The sequence below is a fragment of the Crocodylus siamensis genome, chromosome 15 (assembly GCF_052110815.1).
Source record: "Crocodylus siamensis isolate JL-2025a chromosome 15, ASM5211081v1, whole genome shotgun sequence".
NCBI classification, from domain to species: Eukaryota; Metazoa; Chordata; order Crocodylia; family Crocodylidae; genus Crocodylus; species Crocodylus siamensis.
This window is the reverse complement of record NC_143409.1, coordinates 22015337-22031136: the sequence shown is the minus strand read 5'-3', so window position 1 is coordinate 22031136 and position 15800 is coordinate 22015337. Positions and strand designations below refer to the sequence as shown.

General features: G+C 42.5%; 1 protein-coding gene across 4 annotated transcripts in view; it reads right to left on the bottom strand.

The window, feature by feature from the left end:
• The window catches only part of DMXL2 (Dmx like 2), a 103596-nt gene that overhangs the window by 15139 nt on the left and 72657 nt on the right, over nucleotides 1-15800 (bottom strand). For all 4 annotated transcript variants that reach the window (XM_090029867.1, XM_090029870.1, XM_090029869.1 and 1 more), the window contains exons 28-33: nucleotides 14319-14567; nucleotides 4938-5119; nucleotides 4104-4234; nucleotides 3005-3090; nucleotides 2402-2603; nucleotides 447-564 (exon numbers count right to left, since the gene is read on the bottom strand). In XM_090029867.1, coding sequence (XP_089885993.1) covers nucleotides 447-564; nucleotides 2402-2603; nucleotides 3005-3090; nucleotides 4104-4234; nucleotides 4938-5119; nucleotides 14319-14567 — 968 coding nt within the window. The remainder of the gene's footprint in view (nucleotides 1-446; nucleotides 565-2401; nucleotides 2604-3004; nucleotides 3091-4103; nucleotides 4235-4937; nucleotides 5120-14318; nucleotides 14568-15800) is intronic.

Here is a 15800-nt window from a genome sequence, read left to right as displayed (position 1 = left end):
ATTACAACTCATTTCAGTTGCAACTATTGTACAGCTCATAAAACCCATATTATATATTATTATATGGTATATGTATATATTACACATGCATATATACATATGCACACATTTAAATAAAGCAGTTTCTGATTTAAATGTATGTGTTATACGAAACCACAGAGAGCGTTTCCTGTTAACCTATATATTATTCATTTAGGAAGTTAAAATGTGTTTAAATATATCGATTATTTGTAAGCTGAGTTATGCCTTGTCTACAAACCTTTATTTCAGTTTGAGTTATACTTCAATAAATAGCATGCTATCATTCAGATTTAAAACACTGCTGAAGTGAAAGTTGAAATGCCAACCAAAATGAAAAAAGAGAAATAAAAAGAAGAGATTTTGAAAAGATCAAGAAAAGTTGGTTTTTAAAAACTTCAAAATTCTATTATTATTTCCTTTTTTACCTCACTTTGCTTTCTTTTCTTAGTGAATATATATCTAATGAAGGTGTCTTGAAGAAGCTCTTGTTTCACAAGAAAATGCCATAATCTCTTCACTGGAAGTGCTGAATAATCTTTTGATCTGAAAGAAAAAAACCCAGCATTTTCACATAGAAAACTTAGGTAAAAGAAAATTAAAACGAGAATCCAAATTAATTTAAAACACAATTCAAACTGAAACAAAGTCATGATCTGTAGGCTTCGTATACAATCCAAGAAAAATCTGTTTTTTAATTTTTTTAAAATTATATGACAGCATTAGTGAATTCTAAAGGACTGAGGCGATAATTTGATTTGCCTGATTCACATTTACCGAAGTTTTGAGTTCTAAGAGTCAATCTCATATTGCAGTTATATGTCATATAGACAGTAGTGCTGTGCAAAGCTTCAGTTGCTGATTCAATTTGGCAGAGATTCGTCAGCCTAATCTCCAAATCCGAATTGAATCAGGAGACCCTTTAATCTCTGAATTGAACTGGAAGCCTCTGAATCGATTCGGAGAGATTCAATGATTCGGACATTGGCACAGCTATATATGTTTTTTTTCTACATACCTCAAGCTACCAGGCGGCTCATGAATACTGAGATGGTGGGGCAGATGGAGCATCCCACAAAACTGCAGGCCCCCCTGTGTGCTCAGCTAATAGCTAGAGCTGTGCAAAGCTTTGGGTGCTGATTCGGCGGCTGAATCTCTGAATCCAAATTGAATTGGGAGACCAATAAAAAAGGTCCAAATCGATTTGAAGCCCTACGAATCAAGTCGGAAAAGATTCGGAGAGCTTGATTTGGAGATTCGGGCAGCCCCCACTTGCTGCTGCAGAGAGCTGGACCTGGACTCCATGCCAGTACGTAGGAGACGGAGGGGGAGGGGGCCATGAGGAGACCCCCGCCAGGCCCCATCCTCTGCCTGAGGACCCAGCCCCCTTGAGCACCCCCCTGACTCTAAGAAAAAAAATGAAAAAAGAAAAAAAAAAAATAAAAAAAAGAGCTGGGACACTGAGGCTGGGCGAGGCAGCGGGTGGGGGATGGGGCCTGTTTGATTCAGAGATTTGGCTGATTTGGCGCCGGTTGACTCTCCAAATCAGATTCTGCCGAATTGATTTGGGACAGTGATTCAAATCACTGTCCCCCGAATTGGCCTAAGTGAATACTAGCTGCTTTGCACAGGCCTAGATATAGCATCAGAATCGCACAAATAATCCCATAGAATAGTTTTATGCTTTTCTCCCAAAACGCAAAATACCTTTTCAGGATTATAATTAGATCACGTGACTCCCAATGAAGTGAATGCTACAGATTTTAAACAGATGCTATACAAAAGGGAACGCATGTTTATAGCATTAGAAAGGACACTGAACCAAAGTCTTATGGCAGCATCAGCCATACAAATCCCAAGCAGTATGACAGTATAGATCTCATGCAGGCTCCATAACATTCTCAAACTATTTTTAAGTTAATTTTGGCCCAGATCTGTCAAGGTCTTCCGCTGAAGTAGGAGCTTGAAAGATCAAGGCATTACAGGAACTTAATATAGTTCCAGTGGACCTCAATTCTAACTCTTCTCTGTGTTGTAATTCATTGGCATTATAATTTTTGTTCTGACCTTTCAGTTTTTTCTTTTTCTTCTTCTTTCCCTTCCCTAACTTATTAGTGTCCGACACTAATAAATTAAAGTTGTCTTTGTCCTTTTAAAGATAACATCTGTAAAAATTAAGCTTACATCATCCTTAAAAATAAGCCTGATATAGTGCTGAATGAATGAAGGTGCAATTGGAAGACTTTTGCAGTTTAAGATTGTTTGGCTTAGCCATGTTGACAACTTCCTTTAATAGAATTAAAAATGTCTTGCACAACCACAACTGTTTCTTCACTAATGTTATACTAAAGGCTGCAAAATAAGTCTTCCCAGTAGCTCTTACTTGAAAGGTGTGTTTTCAGGCTCAAGCATTGCTTTGTTGCGCAGTATAGCTGGTCCAGCTCCTACAGCAAGGTCAGTAGGATAGGTATTGATGTAGTTTGGTGGTGGGCCTTCAAACTGGTCCATTCTCTCCTGAAGCAACTGTTCCCAGTTTTCCAAATTTTTAATTACAGCAATACCCAATGGCGATGTTACAGGCAGATCTGAAAAGCAGTGTAAAACATCTTTAATATCAACGCAAGTAAGTGAAGGTTATGGAGAAGTACAAAGATAATATTAAAAAGAATTATTTTCTTCCTTGTATTTAGCAACCCACAGCAGAATTTGTTCAGATACAAAAAAAAATTAGAATGCTATTGCTGACAATTAAACAAACGTAAGTATGTGTGTTTTATGTATTTTAGCAGAACATAAAGAGAAATGCAATCTTTCACTAAGTAGATGCATTAAAAAATCCTGAAATGAAATGTACACTTTTACTTGTTACCAACTCTGCAAAATTAAAACTTATGCGTAAGGACAAATTTATACATTGTGTAGGACAATGATCTTTGTTAACAGAAAGTATAGAGAAATATAAAATGTAAGGCAAAATTTAACTCACCAGAGAATTCCAAACCAACAACGGGAAAAAAGGACTTAATGTTGTGCAGAGCTAGTTTTACCATTGCCAAATGTAAGAGAGCCCAGCTGCATGAAAAGAACGGTTTCAATGGTAATTCAATCATAGCTTGTGCCACCAAACCACATATATAGATAAGGCAAGAATTTACAAACACAATGAAGAGTGCTTAAAGGGGTTTGAAAATTACAACGATGGAGAGTAAAATCTCTAAAAATATTTTTTTTTTAAGTCTCTCTCTTTGGGAGTTCCTTACTGGCAGCCAGAGGATCTTTCTTTTCCAAACCCCAGATCATGGTACTCTGCCTCTCTAGAAGAGAAAACCTAGAAAGTTATCACTGTGTTTAAGAATGGGACTTCTGCAAGGTCAGGAATTAAATGGGAACTCCCAAACTACCAATTACAATACAACTTACAAAGCTTTCCATAAATTTAAAGAAGCCATGTAGTAGATATGGTGTTCACAAAATAAGACTCGATATAAATGTCTCTATATAATAGAACACAGTAACTATGCATACAGCTTATTAGATTTAAAAAGACAGATCTACACAATTTAGAAAGAAAGCCTTTTTATTTTCTTTAATTTTCATAATGCTTTCAACCTATGCTCTTGTATCATTTTTTCTAGCGACTTTTTCCTTTTTAAATTTCCTACTTAATCCCATACATAAATTAATTCAATACATTAAATATAAATCATATTTCCAGTAGGACTCTAATTCCATAGGACTCTAGCATTATAGTTTCAGTATAGTTTCATTAGCATCAGGGGAACCCATAATTATTGTGTCTCCATGCCAGATCAAGGTCACAAGTGAAAATGCATGGAAAAAAAGACACAACTCCATTACCTGAAATGTCAATACTAAGGTATAAGTTAATGCAACTTCTAATCCAGTAGTTAAAATTCTTCAGGCCAAATGCTGATCTACGGCCTTTACAACTGCCCCCTTTTAATATTGTTTCCATATAGGTATTGGATTTAAATAGTTTGTAATTTCAGAAAATATCTTCTTTTAAAGAGACAATAAACCTGTAACATGGATTTTTTGTTAACTAGAGTGTCATTTCAACTAACCTATAAGCATCTGCATCTTTGTGTTCCTGGATCTGTGCATCAGAAAGGAAAGCATCTTCATCTTCTTCCTCACTATGAATGCTTTCATCTGAATCATATATAAAACCACTGTCTGATAAAGGAAGAAATGGCTGCAAATTAAGATAAAAATCTGTTATAAAAATAGCTGTCAATAGCTGTCAGTATTTTTAATATCTGCCTTACAATTTAGATACTGACAGAGATGTATATCAACCTGCTTTTACTACTCAGGGTATGTATACATAGTGGTATGTCTAGAAAGCACAACGTGGTGCTGTGTAGCAGTACCAGGGGCATTTCCAAAGAGATTCATCTCAAGAGAGTTAATTCGCCCAGATGAAGTGCCATGAAAACTGTACTTCTTTCAGTCCTTGAAGTAGGTCAGGTACCTGTGCAAGCCCTACATTTTACCAGGCACACCTGCCCTTAGTGGTTAAGCAGCTTGATATGTTAATCTGATAAAACAGTTCCACAGAAAAAAAAGCATTAGAAAGAAAATAAAATGGCATCTCCACTATTTTTAAGTGAGATAGGAATAGGATAGGATAGGAATGAAGATAGATGTTTTGGAAGTTATATGGTGCATTTGTAGCCTTTTCAGCTTTCTGTCAAGACAGCAACCTACATATATATTCATTAAAGGACACTGTAAGAAACTTTAATGAAAGAAAACTTCTTCAAATGTTATTTTTCTTCTTTAAAACTTAAAAAAGATGGGAAAAAAGGAAGACTTTCTACATCAAATATGTATTTATATTGCTAAAATAAGCGATTCTTTTGATAGCATCATGTTTAACATACAAAACACTTTACCTTTGCCATAAAATAGTCCCACATACTAAGTTCTGGAGGAATGAATTTTTCTTTGTAAGACGGTCTTTCTACTGGCACAGGCGGAGGTACAATGCTATCTTTTACCGGTCTTCCTGGCACTAGCATCCTCATATTAAATCGACGACGATGCTTGTCCATTTCTTCCGAAGGAACTGGAGGTGCTACATTGAAAAAATGTAGGGAGATAAATTTAGTACTTTAACTTCAGAAACTGAAGAATTCCAGAATTTAAATAAAAGGATTATTAATAAATGAAATTATTAATATACATTTTTTAAGCAAAACCACAAATTCTGGTTAAAAATTGGGGGTAAAAATGTGATACACTTAAATTCAAAGTTAAACTACATTTCATATACTAATCCTTATCCTTAGTAAATGCAATTCTGTAATAAGTGACAATAAGCCCATAGACATATGCAGAAAAAAAAATATTTTTATTATCTGGAGCAGGATTCCAAGAATTCAGGATTTTAATTAGTAATTCCTTAGCTGAAAAGTTTTATTTTCTTTAAGGATACCTGGAATTCTATGGAAAATAATTTTTTAAAAAACAGAAAAAAATGTGTATAATTTCAATAATTTGTATACAGTCATAAAATTATACAAAAATGTGTTTAAGAAAATATAGTTACTGTTAAGCTGGCCTGTGTTTATTTAAAAATGTCTTTAACCTGGCATTTGTCTTCTCATATGCAAAATGAAAATGGATTTTGGCTTTTTAAGTAATATCAGACAGGCATCAATGAAGAATACATTTACTTTAAAGAAGCCAGTGGTTCAAAAATAAAGGTTTCTTTTAAAGCACAACTAACATTCATCTACACTGCAAATTTTACACATCTTCATTACTGTTCCTTGAAACATCTAAAAACGCAGCAACTAGTAGGTTTCAAGAAAACAGATCCTCTCTCAAATGAAACGATTTAGGCATCTATACATGTGCAGTGAGTCTGCTCCAATACACTGTAATTACAGTGAATCAGAGCAGACTCGATTTGATTAATTGAGTCTGCTGGAGTGTGGTAATTACCTCGCTTCAGCAGACTTAAGCATCATGTGCATCAGTGTCCCCGTGCTGAAAAATGGCACCAGGGCAGTTTAAAACTCATTCAGTAAGCTTTAGTTAAAGCGCCCCCACCACCATTTTTCAGTGCAGGGATGCTGATACACTCCGGGTGCTTTAATCAGAGAGGCTCTTGGAGCTGCTCTAATTAAAGTGCCCTCCACAATTCTTGGAGCATGTGTATAAATGCCCTTCATGATTATTCACTTATGTTAGTGATATTCAGCAACTTGCCAAAATCAAAGTTATTGTGAGAATGATCTTTTTGGATATTATGTTTACTTTAATCTTGCAGTTCAGAACGTTTACTTGACAACCATGAGCAATGGCACACTTTTGCACCATTTGGTTTAGAAACTGATTATATTTAACTGTGCAGCTTGATTTTAATTTGTTTATACTACAAATGTGAAAAAGCATATTGCCTGTTTAAGCTTTGCATAAAAGAAATTTCAAGGCCAACAATTATTTGTGACCCTTGGCCAGACAGGTTTTAATCCAACTAACTGCATCTTTAATACACATCTGCATTACTCAAGATCACCATCACAATTGGTGCTCTGTTGAGTAGTCTCAGGGCAGGAATGAGACTGTTTTTCTGTGTGTTTGCACAACAGCTGGCAAAAAGATGCCTGGATCTTGACTGGGGCCCTGATTGAGCCCATTGTGGAACTGTGTTACTTTGCTATTCTCTACCAACTTCTTTTCTAGTCATCACAGCGCCCCTTGGAAAATGCAGGTCTCTTAGTTTTCACTCTGTTGCCAAGAACTCAGAAATACCACAAGTATGGATTTTTATTCAAAAAATTGAAAATCTCTGGGTTTATCTTGTGAATCAAGTTTGCACATCTAATAGTGCAGACACTGTATGCTACCTGGAGGCACAACACCCCTGAAAGAAGCTCAAGGCACCCCAGGGTGCCATGTTACACTGATTGAGAATCACTGTTCTACAGGTGACCTGAATTTCAGATTTCCTAACTTTTGGGAGCTTGTTTTGTAACCTTTGTGATCTTTATATTTTTTAAATGTAATCATATTTTCATTCTCTCATCCTCCCTCCCCACCTTTCTTCTGTACAGGTTTCCTGTCTGAATTAGAGCTTAGATGCAAGTAACTGACAGTTCTTCTAGTGTCTTGTTTTCTGGTGGGTGGAGCCATATATTTTTCAAAACTGTACATTTTTCCTCTACTTAGTAGCATGTACAGAAGGCAAGAAAACTTCAGTACTTCCCTGTCCTATGAAGCAGACTATGTTTAATATCTAGTATTAATTTAAAAAACATGAAGTGAATAATTAGCATGCTTCAGAAACTGGTAGATAGTAAGAAATATGAATACAACCTTTTCCCTCAAAGCATCTGAATACAAATTATTTATCACAGTTTTACTTTTTCCATATTTTGTAAATTTAAGTGCAAAATTTGTTTATATAAGAGAGGATAATACTGCTTAAAATGGGTCTTATTCATAAAACAAAGAAGTTCATGCCACATGCCACTGATTCTGGAGGATCACTGATGGAAAATAGACACAGCAATCAGCACACAAGTAGCTCACCACATTCCTGGGAGAAATTTTCTGTGTCAGAGGCAGCAGCAATTTCCTTGCTACCTGACAAAGTACCCTCGTGTGATGACTGACGACTTGTTAACTGTATTTTACTTTCTGCCTTGCTGTCTAAGGACTCTGTTTTACCTGAATTAGATACATTACAAAACTTGTTATTTATGGTCTGTTAATGTTAGGAGGGAATGATGTTGAAGGAAAAATGCACACATCTTACATGATGATGAGACTTAAATATTTAAACAATGGCCAAAGTAGCTTTCCTGATCATTAAAAGAGATCAAGATTAGAGTCCAATAGCTAGCTCCAAATCAAGTAGTCTACTAGTAGTAAAATATTTGCATCAGTTCTCAGGAGATGAACAGTAATTTTGTTGGTTTTCATAATTTACTAAGAAAACTTTACTTTTACACCATAAAACATTCTAAAGTTCAGCTGCAAAATGCAGCTGGTAATCTCTAAAAATATACAATGGACCAGCAGTGATGCACAGCAGATGATGATTAGCTAAATATTATTCTGCTAGTGCAAAACCCATATTTTTCTAGAATGGCTGTATTAGGAATCTTGGAAATCTAGCCAATTTAAGTTTTAGGGCTTCAAAAACCTGTCTCAATAAATTTGCCATTTTCATGCAGATAAAAAAAACAATTACTAGAAAAAGTTTAGACTTTACTGTAGGAACAGCTCAACAACTGATTTTGAGGGACTAAAACAGTGTAAAAGTTAGTCAAATAGAAGGACCCCACATGCCCAAAAATACACTAGAACTGGTTTTGCTGAATTAGGGATTTGTTCTTCAGTATTAGGGGAGGGGAGTTCAGGATGAGTGGCTGCTCCTTAAGGGAGCAATCCCGGATGCGCAAGCAAAGTCTATCGCATCTCAAAGGAAAGGCAGCAAAAGGGCACAGCAGCCTCCTTAGCACTCCAGGGAACTAGTGGACCTCCTGCGTTTTAAAAGGAAGACCTGCAAAGGATGGAGGACTGGAACCACCTCCAAGGAGGAATACTCTGCTCCGGTCTGGTCCTTTTTCAGATATGTGGGGAGCCAGAGGAAAAGCAAGGGCAACATTGGACCCCTGCTAAACCAGATGTGGCAACTGACGCCCAGGAAAAAGCCAACTAACTAAATGGGTACTTTGTGTCAGTTTTTCACCAGTCCCATGGGACACCCCTGCCCACTGTGGGTCAGGGAGGCCCAAGTGAGGGAGATTCCTTACCCTCCATTGAAGCTGACCTCGTGAAGCAACACCTTGACAGGCTGATACCTTCAAGTCGGCTGGCCTGGATGGTTTACACCCAAGGGTACTCAAGGAGCTGACAAGCATCATAGCTCAGCCCCTGGCTCGGATCTTTGAGAGCTCTTGGTGCTCTGGTGAAGTGCCCAAAGTTTGGAAACAGGCCAATGTCTTGCCTATCTTCAAGAAAGGGAGGAAAGTAGATCTGGCAAACTACAGGCCCATCAGCCTGACCTCTATCCTGGGGAAGGTCTTGGAAAAGATTATCAAAGAGGCCATCCTTAACAGACTAGCTGACGGCAATATCCTGAGGGATACCCAGCACAGGTTTGTTGTGGGTAGGTCTTGCTTGACCAATCTCATTTCCTTTTATGACCAGGTGACCTATCACCCAGACAAGGGGGAAGAGATTGATGTCATATATCTTGATTTTAAAAAAGCCTTTAATGTGGTATCCCATGATCACCTCTTGGCAAAACTGGCTAACTGCAGCCTCAACCTCACCACGATCCACTAGCTGGGGAATTGGCTCCGCGATAGGACCCAGAGGGTAGTGGCTGACAGAAGTCAATCATCGTGGTGCATGGTGACCAGTGGCGTCCCTCAACGCTCTGTCCTAGGGCCTTTACTTTTTAACATCCTCATTAATGATCTAGATGTTGGTGTCAGAAGTGGGCTGGCCAAGTTCGCCAATGACACCAAACTCTGGGATAAAGCATCCATGCCTGAGGACAGGAATGTGATCCAGGCAGATTTTGACAGGCTCATGAAATGGGCGGATGAGAACCTGATGGTATTTAATGTGTACATTAAGGAGGAATACACATCCTTGTCAATTAGCAAAGAATCAAAGGAGGGGCACTCTGAAGTGCTCTGGGCTAGAATACAGGGCAGTCGAGGGGAAAGAGATTTAATGGTGGGGTCTACTACAGACCACCCAACTAAGGGGAAGAGCTAGACCAGGAATTCTTAAGTCAGCTCATGGAGGTAGTTAGGTCAAAGGATGTGGTCATCATGGGTGACCTGAACTTTCTAGACATCTGCTGGGAAGATTAGTCAGCCAGGTCTGACCGCTCACTTAGGCTCCTAGCTAGAATGCAGGACCTCCCTCTAACCCAGGAGGTGCACAGCCCCACCAGGGGAGACGCCTTGTTGGACCTGGTGCTGGCCATGGGTGATGACCTGGTGAGGGGGCTGCAGGTGCTCGACCGCCTGGACAACAGTGATCATTGCCTGCTAGAATTCACCATCCAGTGCAAGGTGGCAAAGGCCTACAACAAGGCAGCAGCCCTAAATTTCAGGAGGGCGGACTTCAATGAGCTAAGGAGAATAGTCGGGGAAGCACTGAGGTCCTGAAGGGGAGGGGAGCCAGGTGTCCAAGAAGAGTGGTCACTTGTTAAGGAGACGATCCTCCAAGCCCAAAGGGAGGTAATCCCAACACGGATCAAGAGGGAGCAGGAGGGCGCAAAAGCCCCCATGGCTCACCAAAAGCATCTGGGAAGGTCTCCTAGCTAAAAGGGAGGCGCACACCCAATGGAAGTGTTGCAGAGCTCTCAGGTGCCCTGTGACTGAGAGCAGAAACAGTTCAGGAGAGACCCCTAGTGGCGGGAAGGGGGAAGCGCAGCTGCCAGCCACCAGGACTGCGCAGGTGCTGGTTGCCCTAGCAACCAGGGAAAACTAGAGCCAGGAAGGGGCGGAGCTTAGCCCTTCTTAAGCCCGAGTGCAGTTCCCCTCCAGCAGCCGAGGGAGGAAGAACTCAGCCAGAACAAAGGGGAGAACCCTGATGGTCAGAACATCCCCTGGTCCTGCTGGGGGTTGATGCACTCTCGCTCTCTCTCTCTCTCTCTCTCTCGCAGGGAGAGATTCGTATTTTGACCAGAATGGTCTAGCTTTTATGTTGTAGACCGGGGGCTTTGTTTCACCGGAGGACCGGGTGAGGCTATAAGGGGTTGGAGGAGGCCTCATAGGAGCTCCACAATAGCGTGGGGTCTCCTGGTGCCGGAGGGGGCGCAGCTTTGTTTGGGGGCGCATTGGCCCAGCCCGGAGCTAGGGGGGCAGCGAGAAGCCCCGGAGTTAGGGGGCCAGCGAAGAGCAGGGGCAGCGAGGAGCCCCGAGTAAGGGGGCAGCAAGGAGCCTCTGAGCTAGGGGGCAGCGTGGCAGGTGAGTAAGCAGGTGGCTGGCCCATTGCAGGAGGGAGGAGCCACACATCCAGAGGGGCTCTGAAAGTAGGACTCCTGCCACAGGAAGGGAGGGGCCATCACTGTAGTTGCTCAGGGATGCAGGGGGGCAGTCAGGAAGGCCAAGGCGGAGATGGAACTAGGACTATCTTCCCAGATCAAAGACAACAAGAAGTCCTTTTTTAAATACAGAGGGGGCAAAAAGAAGGTTCCGGGTAACGTGGGGCCCCTGTAGGACACATTAGGAAATCTGGTCATCACACCAGATGAGAAAGCTAACATATTTAACGATTTCTTTGCCTCCATTTTCCTGAGCAGCGACCGGAACAGCCACCCCCCTCTGGGCCCCCCTTATACCCCAGGGGAGGCACACCTAGGCCAAGGGTTAGTGAGGAACTAGTTAGGGAACTTCTGGAGGGACTGGATGTATTCAAATCAGTTGTTCTGGACAATCTCCACCCTCGAGTACTGAGGGAATTGGCTAAGGCCATTGCAGGACCCCTAGCGCGGCTTTACGAGCACTCGTGGTGCTCTGGTGTGGTGCCAGAGGACTGGAAGAGGGCCAGTGTGGTTCCCATCTTCAAACAGAGGAGGAAGGAGGACCCAGGAAACTATAGGCCAGTTAATCTTACCTTGATTGTGAGTAAGCTTTTTGAGAGTATTATTCTGGCACATGTCCACGAGGAGCCAGCAGGGGAGATTATGCTTAGGGGCAACCAACACGGGTTCATTAGTGGCAGGTCCTGTCAGACCAACCTGGTGGTCTTCTACAACCAGGTCACCAAATCCTTAGATGCAGGGGTAGCAGTGGACATAGTCGTCTTGGACTTTTGGAAGGCCTTCATCACTGTCTCTCACCCCATTCTCATTAAAAAACTGGGGGAATGTGGTGTTGACACCCACACAGTCAAATGGGTCACCAACTGGCTGGAGGGCTGCACCCAGAGTGGTGGTGGATGGGTCATTTTTGACCTGGAGAGATGTGGGCAGTGGGTTCCGCAGGGCTCGGTCCTCAGGCCCACACTGTTCAACCTCTTCATCAGTGACTTGGACGAGGGGATAAATAGCACCCTGTTCAAATTTGCTGATGACACTAACATGTGGGGGGATGTGGGCACGATGGAAGGGAGGAATAGGCTGCAATCAGACCTAGACAGGTTACAGGGGTGGGCAGATGAGAATAGGATGGGATTCAAGACTGACAAGTGCAAGATGGTGCACCTGGGGAGGAAGAACAAGCTGGGGAACTCCCTCCTTATCAGTACAGAGGCAGAAAAGGATCTTGGAGTCATCACTGATGCTAAGATGAACATGGGCCAGGAGTGTGGAGAGGCAGTCAGGAAGGCCAACTGCACCTTGTCATGCATCCACAGTTGCATCTCAAGCAGGTCCAAGGAGGTGATCCTCCCCCTTTATGCGGCACTGGTCAGGCCACAGCTGGAGTACTGCGCCCAGTTCTGGGCGCCACACTTCAAAGGGATGTGGACAACATGGAGAGGGTTCAGAGGAGGGATCTAGTGGCCTGTTACAAACTGGTCAGAGGGGACCAGCAGGCATTGGGGGAGTGCCTGTTCCCCCAAGCACTACAAGGAGTGACTAGAAATAACGGTCACAAGCTGCCAGAGGGTAAATTCAGATTAGACATCAGGAGGCGCTATTTCACTGTCAGGGTGGCTAAGACCTGGAACCAACTTCCAAGAGAGGTGGTACTGGCTCCTACCCTGGGGGTCTTTAAGAGGAGGCTAGATATACACCTCTTTCCTGCCATGGCAGGGGGTCGGACTCGATGATCTGCTCAGTTCCTTTCTGACTCTAGAAACTATGAAACATTGAAAAATGCAAGGTTCTCCACCTTGGGAGGAAAAACCTGCAGCATGCTTATAGGCTCGGCAGTGCTACGCTGGTTAGCACTACAGATGAAAGGGACTTGGGGGTCTTGACCACAAGATGAACGTACGCCTTCAATGTGATGCTGTGACTAGTAAAGAGAGCAAAGCACTGGCTTGCATCCATAGATGCTTCTCAAGCAAATCCCGGGACGTCATTCTCTTGTTGTACTCGGCCTTGGTGAGGCCGCAGCTGGAGTACTGCGTCCAGTTTTGGGCCACACAATTAAAAAAGGATGTGGAGAAGCTTGAGAGAGTCCAGAGGAGAGCCATGCGTGTGATCAGAGGTCAGGAAAACAGACCGTATGATGCAAGGCTGAGAGCCATGGGACTCTTCAGCCTGGAAAAGCGCAGGCTCAGGGGTGATCTGGTAGCCACCTGTAAGTTTATTAGGGTTGCTCATCAGGATCTGGGGGAATGTCTGTTTACCAGAGCACCCCAAAAGATGACAAGATCGAATGGTCACAAACTCCGCCACGACCGATTCAGGCTGGACATAAAGAACTTCTTTGCTGTCCGAGCCCCCAAGGTTTGGAATAGACTGCTGCTGGAGGTGGTTCAAGCACCCACTCAGAATGCCTTCAAAACACATTTGGATGTTTATCTTGCTGGGATCCTATAATCCCAGCTGACTTCCTGCCCCTGGGCCAGGGGGCTGGACTTGATCCTTCAGAGTCCCTTCCAGCCCGAATGTCTATGAAATTAGGTAAAAGACATTTTGGGCATTTGTACACATGCACATGCCACAGCAGTGGGTGCTTTGAAAAGTGCCTGGTGCTGTGGCACATACAGTTGTGTAAGTGGTGAAATGCATGTTAGCGCTGAGAACTTGGTGGTGGTGCACTTTTGAACTAAAACAAATCAGATGTGCTTTAGTTGAAAAGCACACCACTGCCATTTTCTGCATGCTGACACACATTTTGCTGCTTATACAACTGCAGTTGAGTCTGCTCTGAAGCAGCGTATCTCTAGTGCGTCGCAGGATGAAAAGATATGTGTATAAAAGCCCTCTATTAAGTCAAGAAGTGTATTATCTATATTGCAATAGTACTCACAATTTGTAAGGGACAGTATGGAGTCAAATCTCGACTTCAAGAACTAATTGTATTTTTCTTTTTCTCTCTTCTAATTTTAAATACACTTGAGAAGAAGTGTGATTCTTGCCAGTCCACATGTCAAAAATTCTGGTAATCTGGTTTACTCCTTCAGCATGGCAGAAGTGCTACAAAGTCCCTTACTCTATAGGGAGTTATTGATGATAGGATACATGCTAGGATATAACCCGAATTTAAAATTTATTTTTAAACAATGTACTTGGACTCTTAAAAAAATAAAATAAAAAGAGAATTTGAACATTTATCTTTTTCTAAAATTACAAAAATGCACATAATCCTTATAAAGTTTAAGGAACCCAAACAACATACCTGGAATATTTTCTGATTGTCGTCGAGGTTTCACAACAAGTTTCACTCCTCCTCCAAAGACAGCAGCCCACATTCGACTGTTTAGGGGATGGGCTGCTAGTCGAAATAGTTCATTGCAAGAATTAGTAGCAAGGGCATGTATTAGGAGACTTAAATAGACAGCTACAACAGCTTCACAAAGTAAGATGTTTAACTTTGGTTGGTCCTCATCCTGGGCTGAGCTTAAGAGATTTATAAGTGAGCTCACACCTGCAAAGAAGAAGAGAAAAGTTCCAGTTTAAATAAGGTTACAGAAGTAAGGGAAATGAAAGTCAGTATTTTTCTTATATGTGTTTCATACTAAGAAAATCATTATCTAGCCACTTGGACATAGTTTGGATCACAGTATTATCATACCATTCTTAACACATTTTAAAATGTGTTTCCTTATAGTTTCCCTTTTGAAACTGCTGTCCCTCTACCTGCTACTTTTGGCCCTGTGTCTTTCATCCTGTAAAGGCAGTTCAGACTTGTCCAGAAAATTACCTTTTTTACTTTAGAGGTGCACTGATATATCGGTTGCATATCAGATCACCACTGATAAACGGGTGATTTATATTATCAGCTATCGACTTTTTTTGGCCACTGTGGCTCATAATGTTCTCTGATAAATATAATTAATTATGCCATCTGGCTAGGGCCCCCGGCTGCTTGGGTTCTCTCAGGAAATGGTGGGTTTCCCCATGCAGGTGGGCAGTATTCTAGCCTGCAAGAGATCCTGCTTGGGGCTGCCAGGAGCAAGACACAGGGGGTGCTGTGTGCGTGTCCATGGCCACATGCATTCACATGGCCAAGAAAACGGCTAAGCAGTGTACAGAGCAGCTCCCTGCAGGTAAGTCTATGGAGGAGAAAGGCTGTGGGGGGGCACATCAAGGCCCCTACAGTGAAGGAGTCAGTGGGGCAGGAGCTGGGGCGCTGCTCAGCCAGGGCTGAGCATGGGAACTGGGGCCAGGGTGGGGAGTAGGATGGAGCCATGGGCTTGTCCAGGGGTGAGGGGCAGCTCCCTGCCACTGCATGCACCCCCTGGTAGATACATGGAGGGGGGCATGTGCTCCCTTAGATTTGTGCATGGGGCAGATGCAGGCTGCTCACTGTGGAGTCAGGGCTCTCTGCTCTGCTGCCTTTCCCTTGGGAGCCCCGCATCAGCTGCACATCCCCTGCCCACCTGGCAGCAATGGGGATGGTGAGTTGTGCCTCTCGCTGCCAGACAGGCAGGAGAAGCGCAGCTGGCATGGGGCTCCCAGGGCAAAGGCAGTAGAGCAGAGAGAGAGCCCTGAGCCCACAGAGGGAATTCTGCATCTGCCTCAGCCTGCTCGGCTTTGCCCACTTAAAAGTGTCCCCCAGCTTAAAAATGGTGGCAGCAGCACTTGGTCTAAAGCTCATTCAACAAACTTTAGTTTAAGCACCCACATCGCCATTTTTAAGTGCCAGGGCACTGATAGC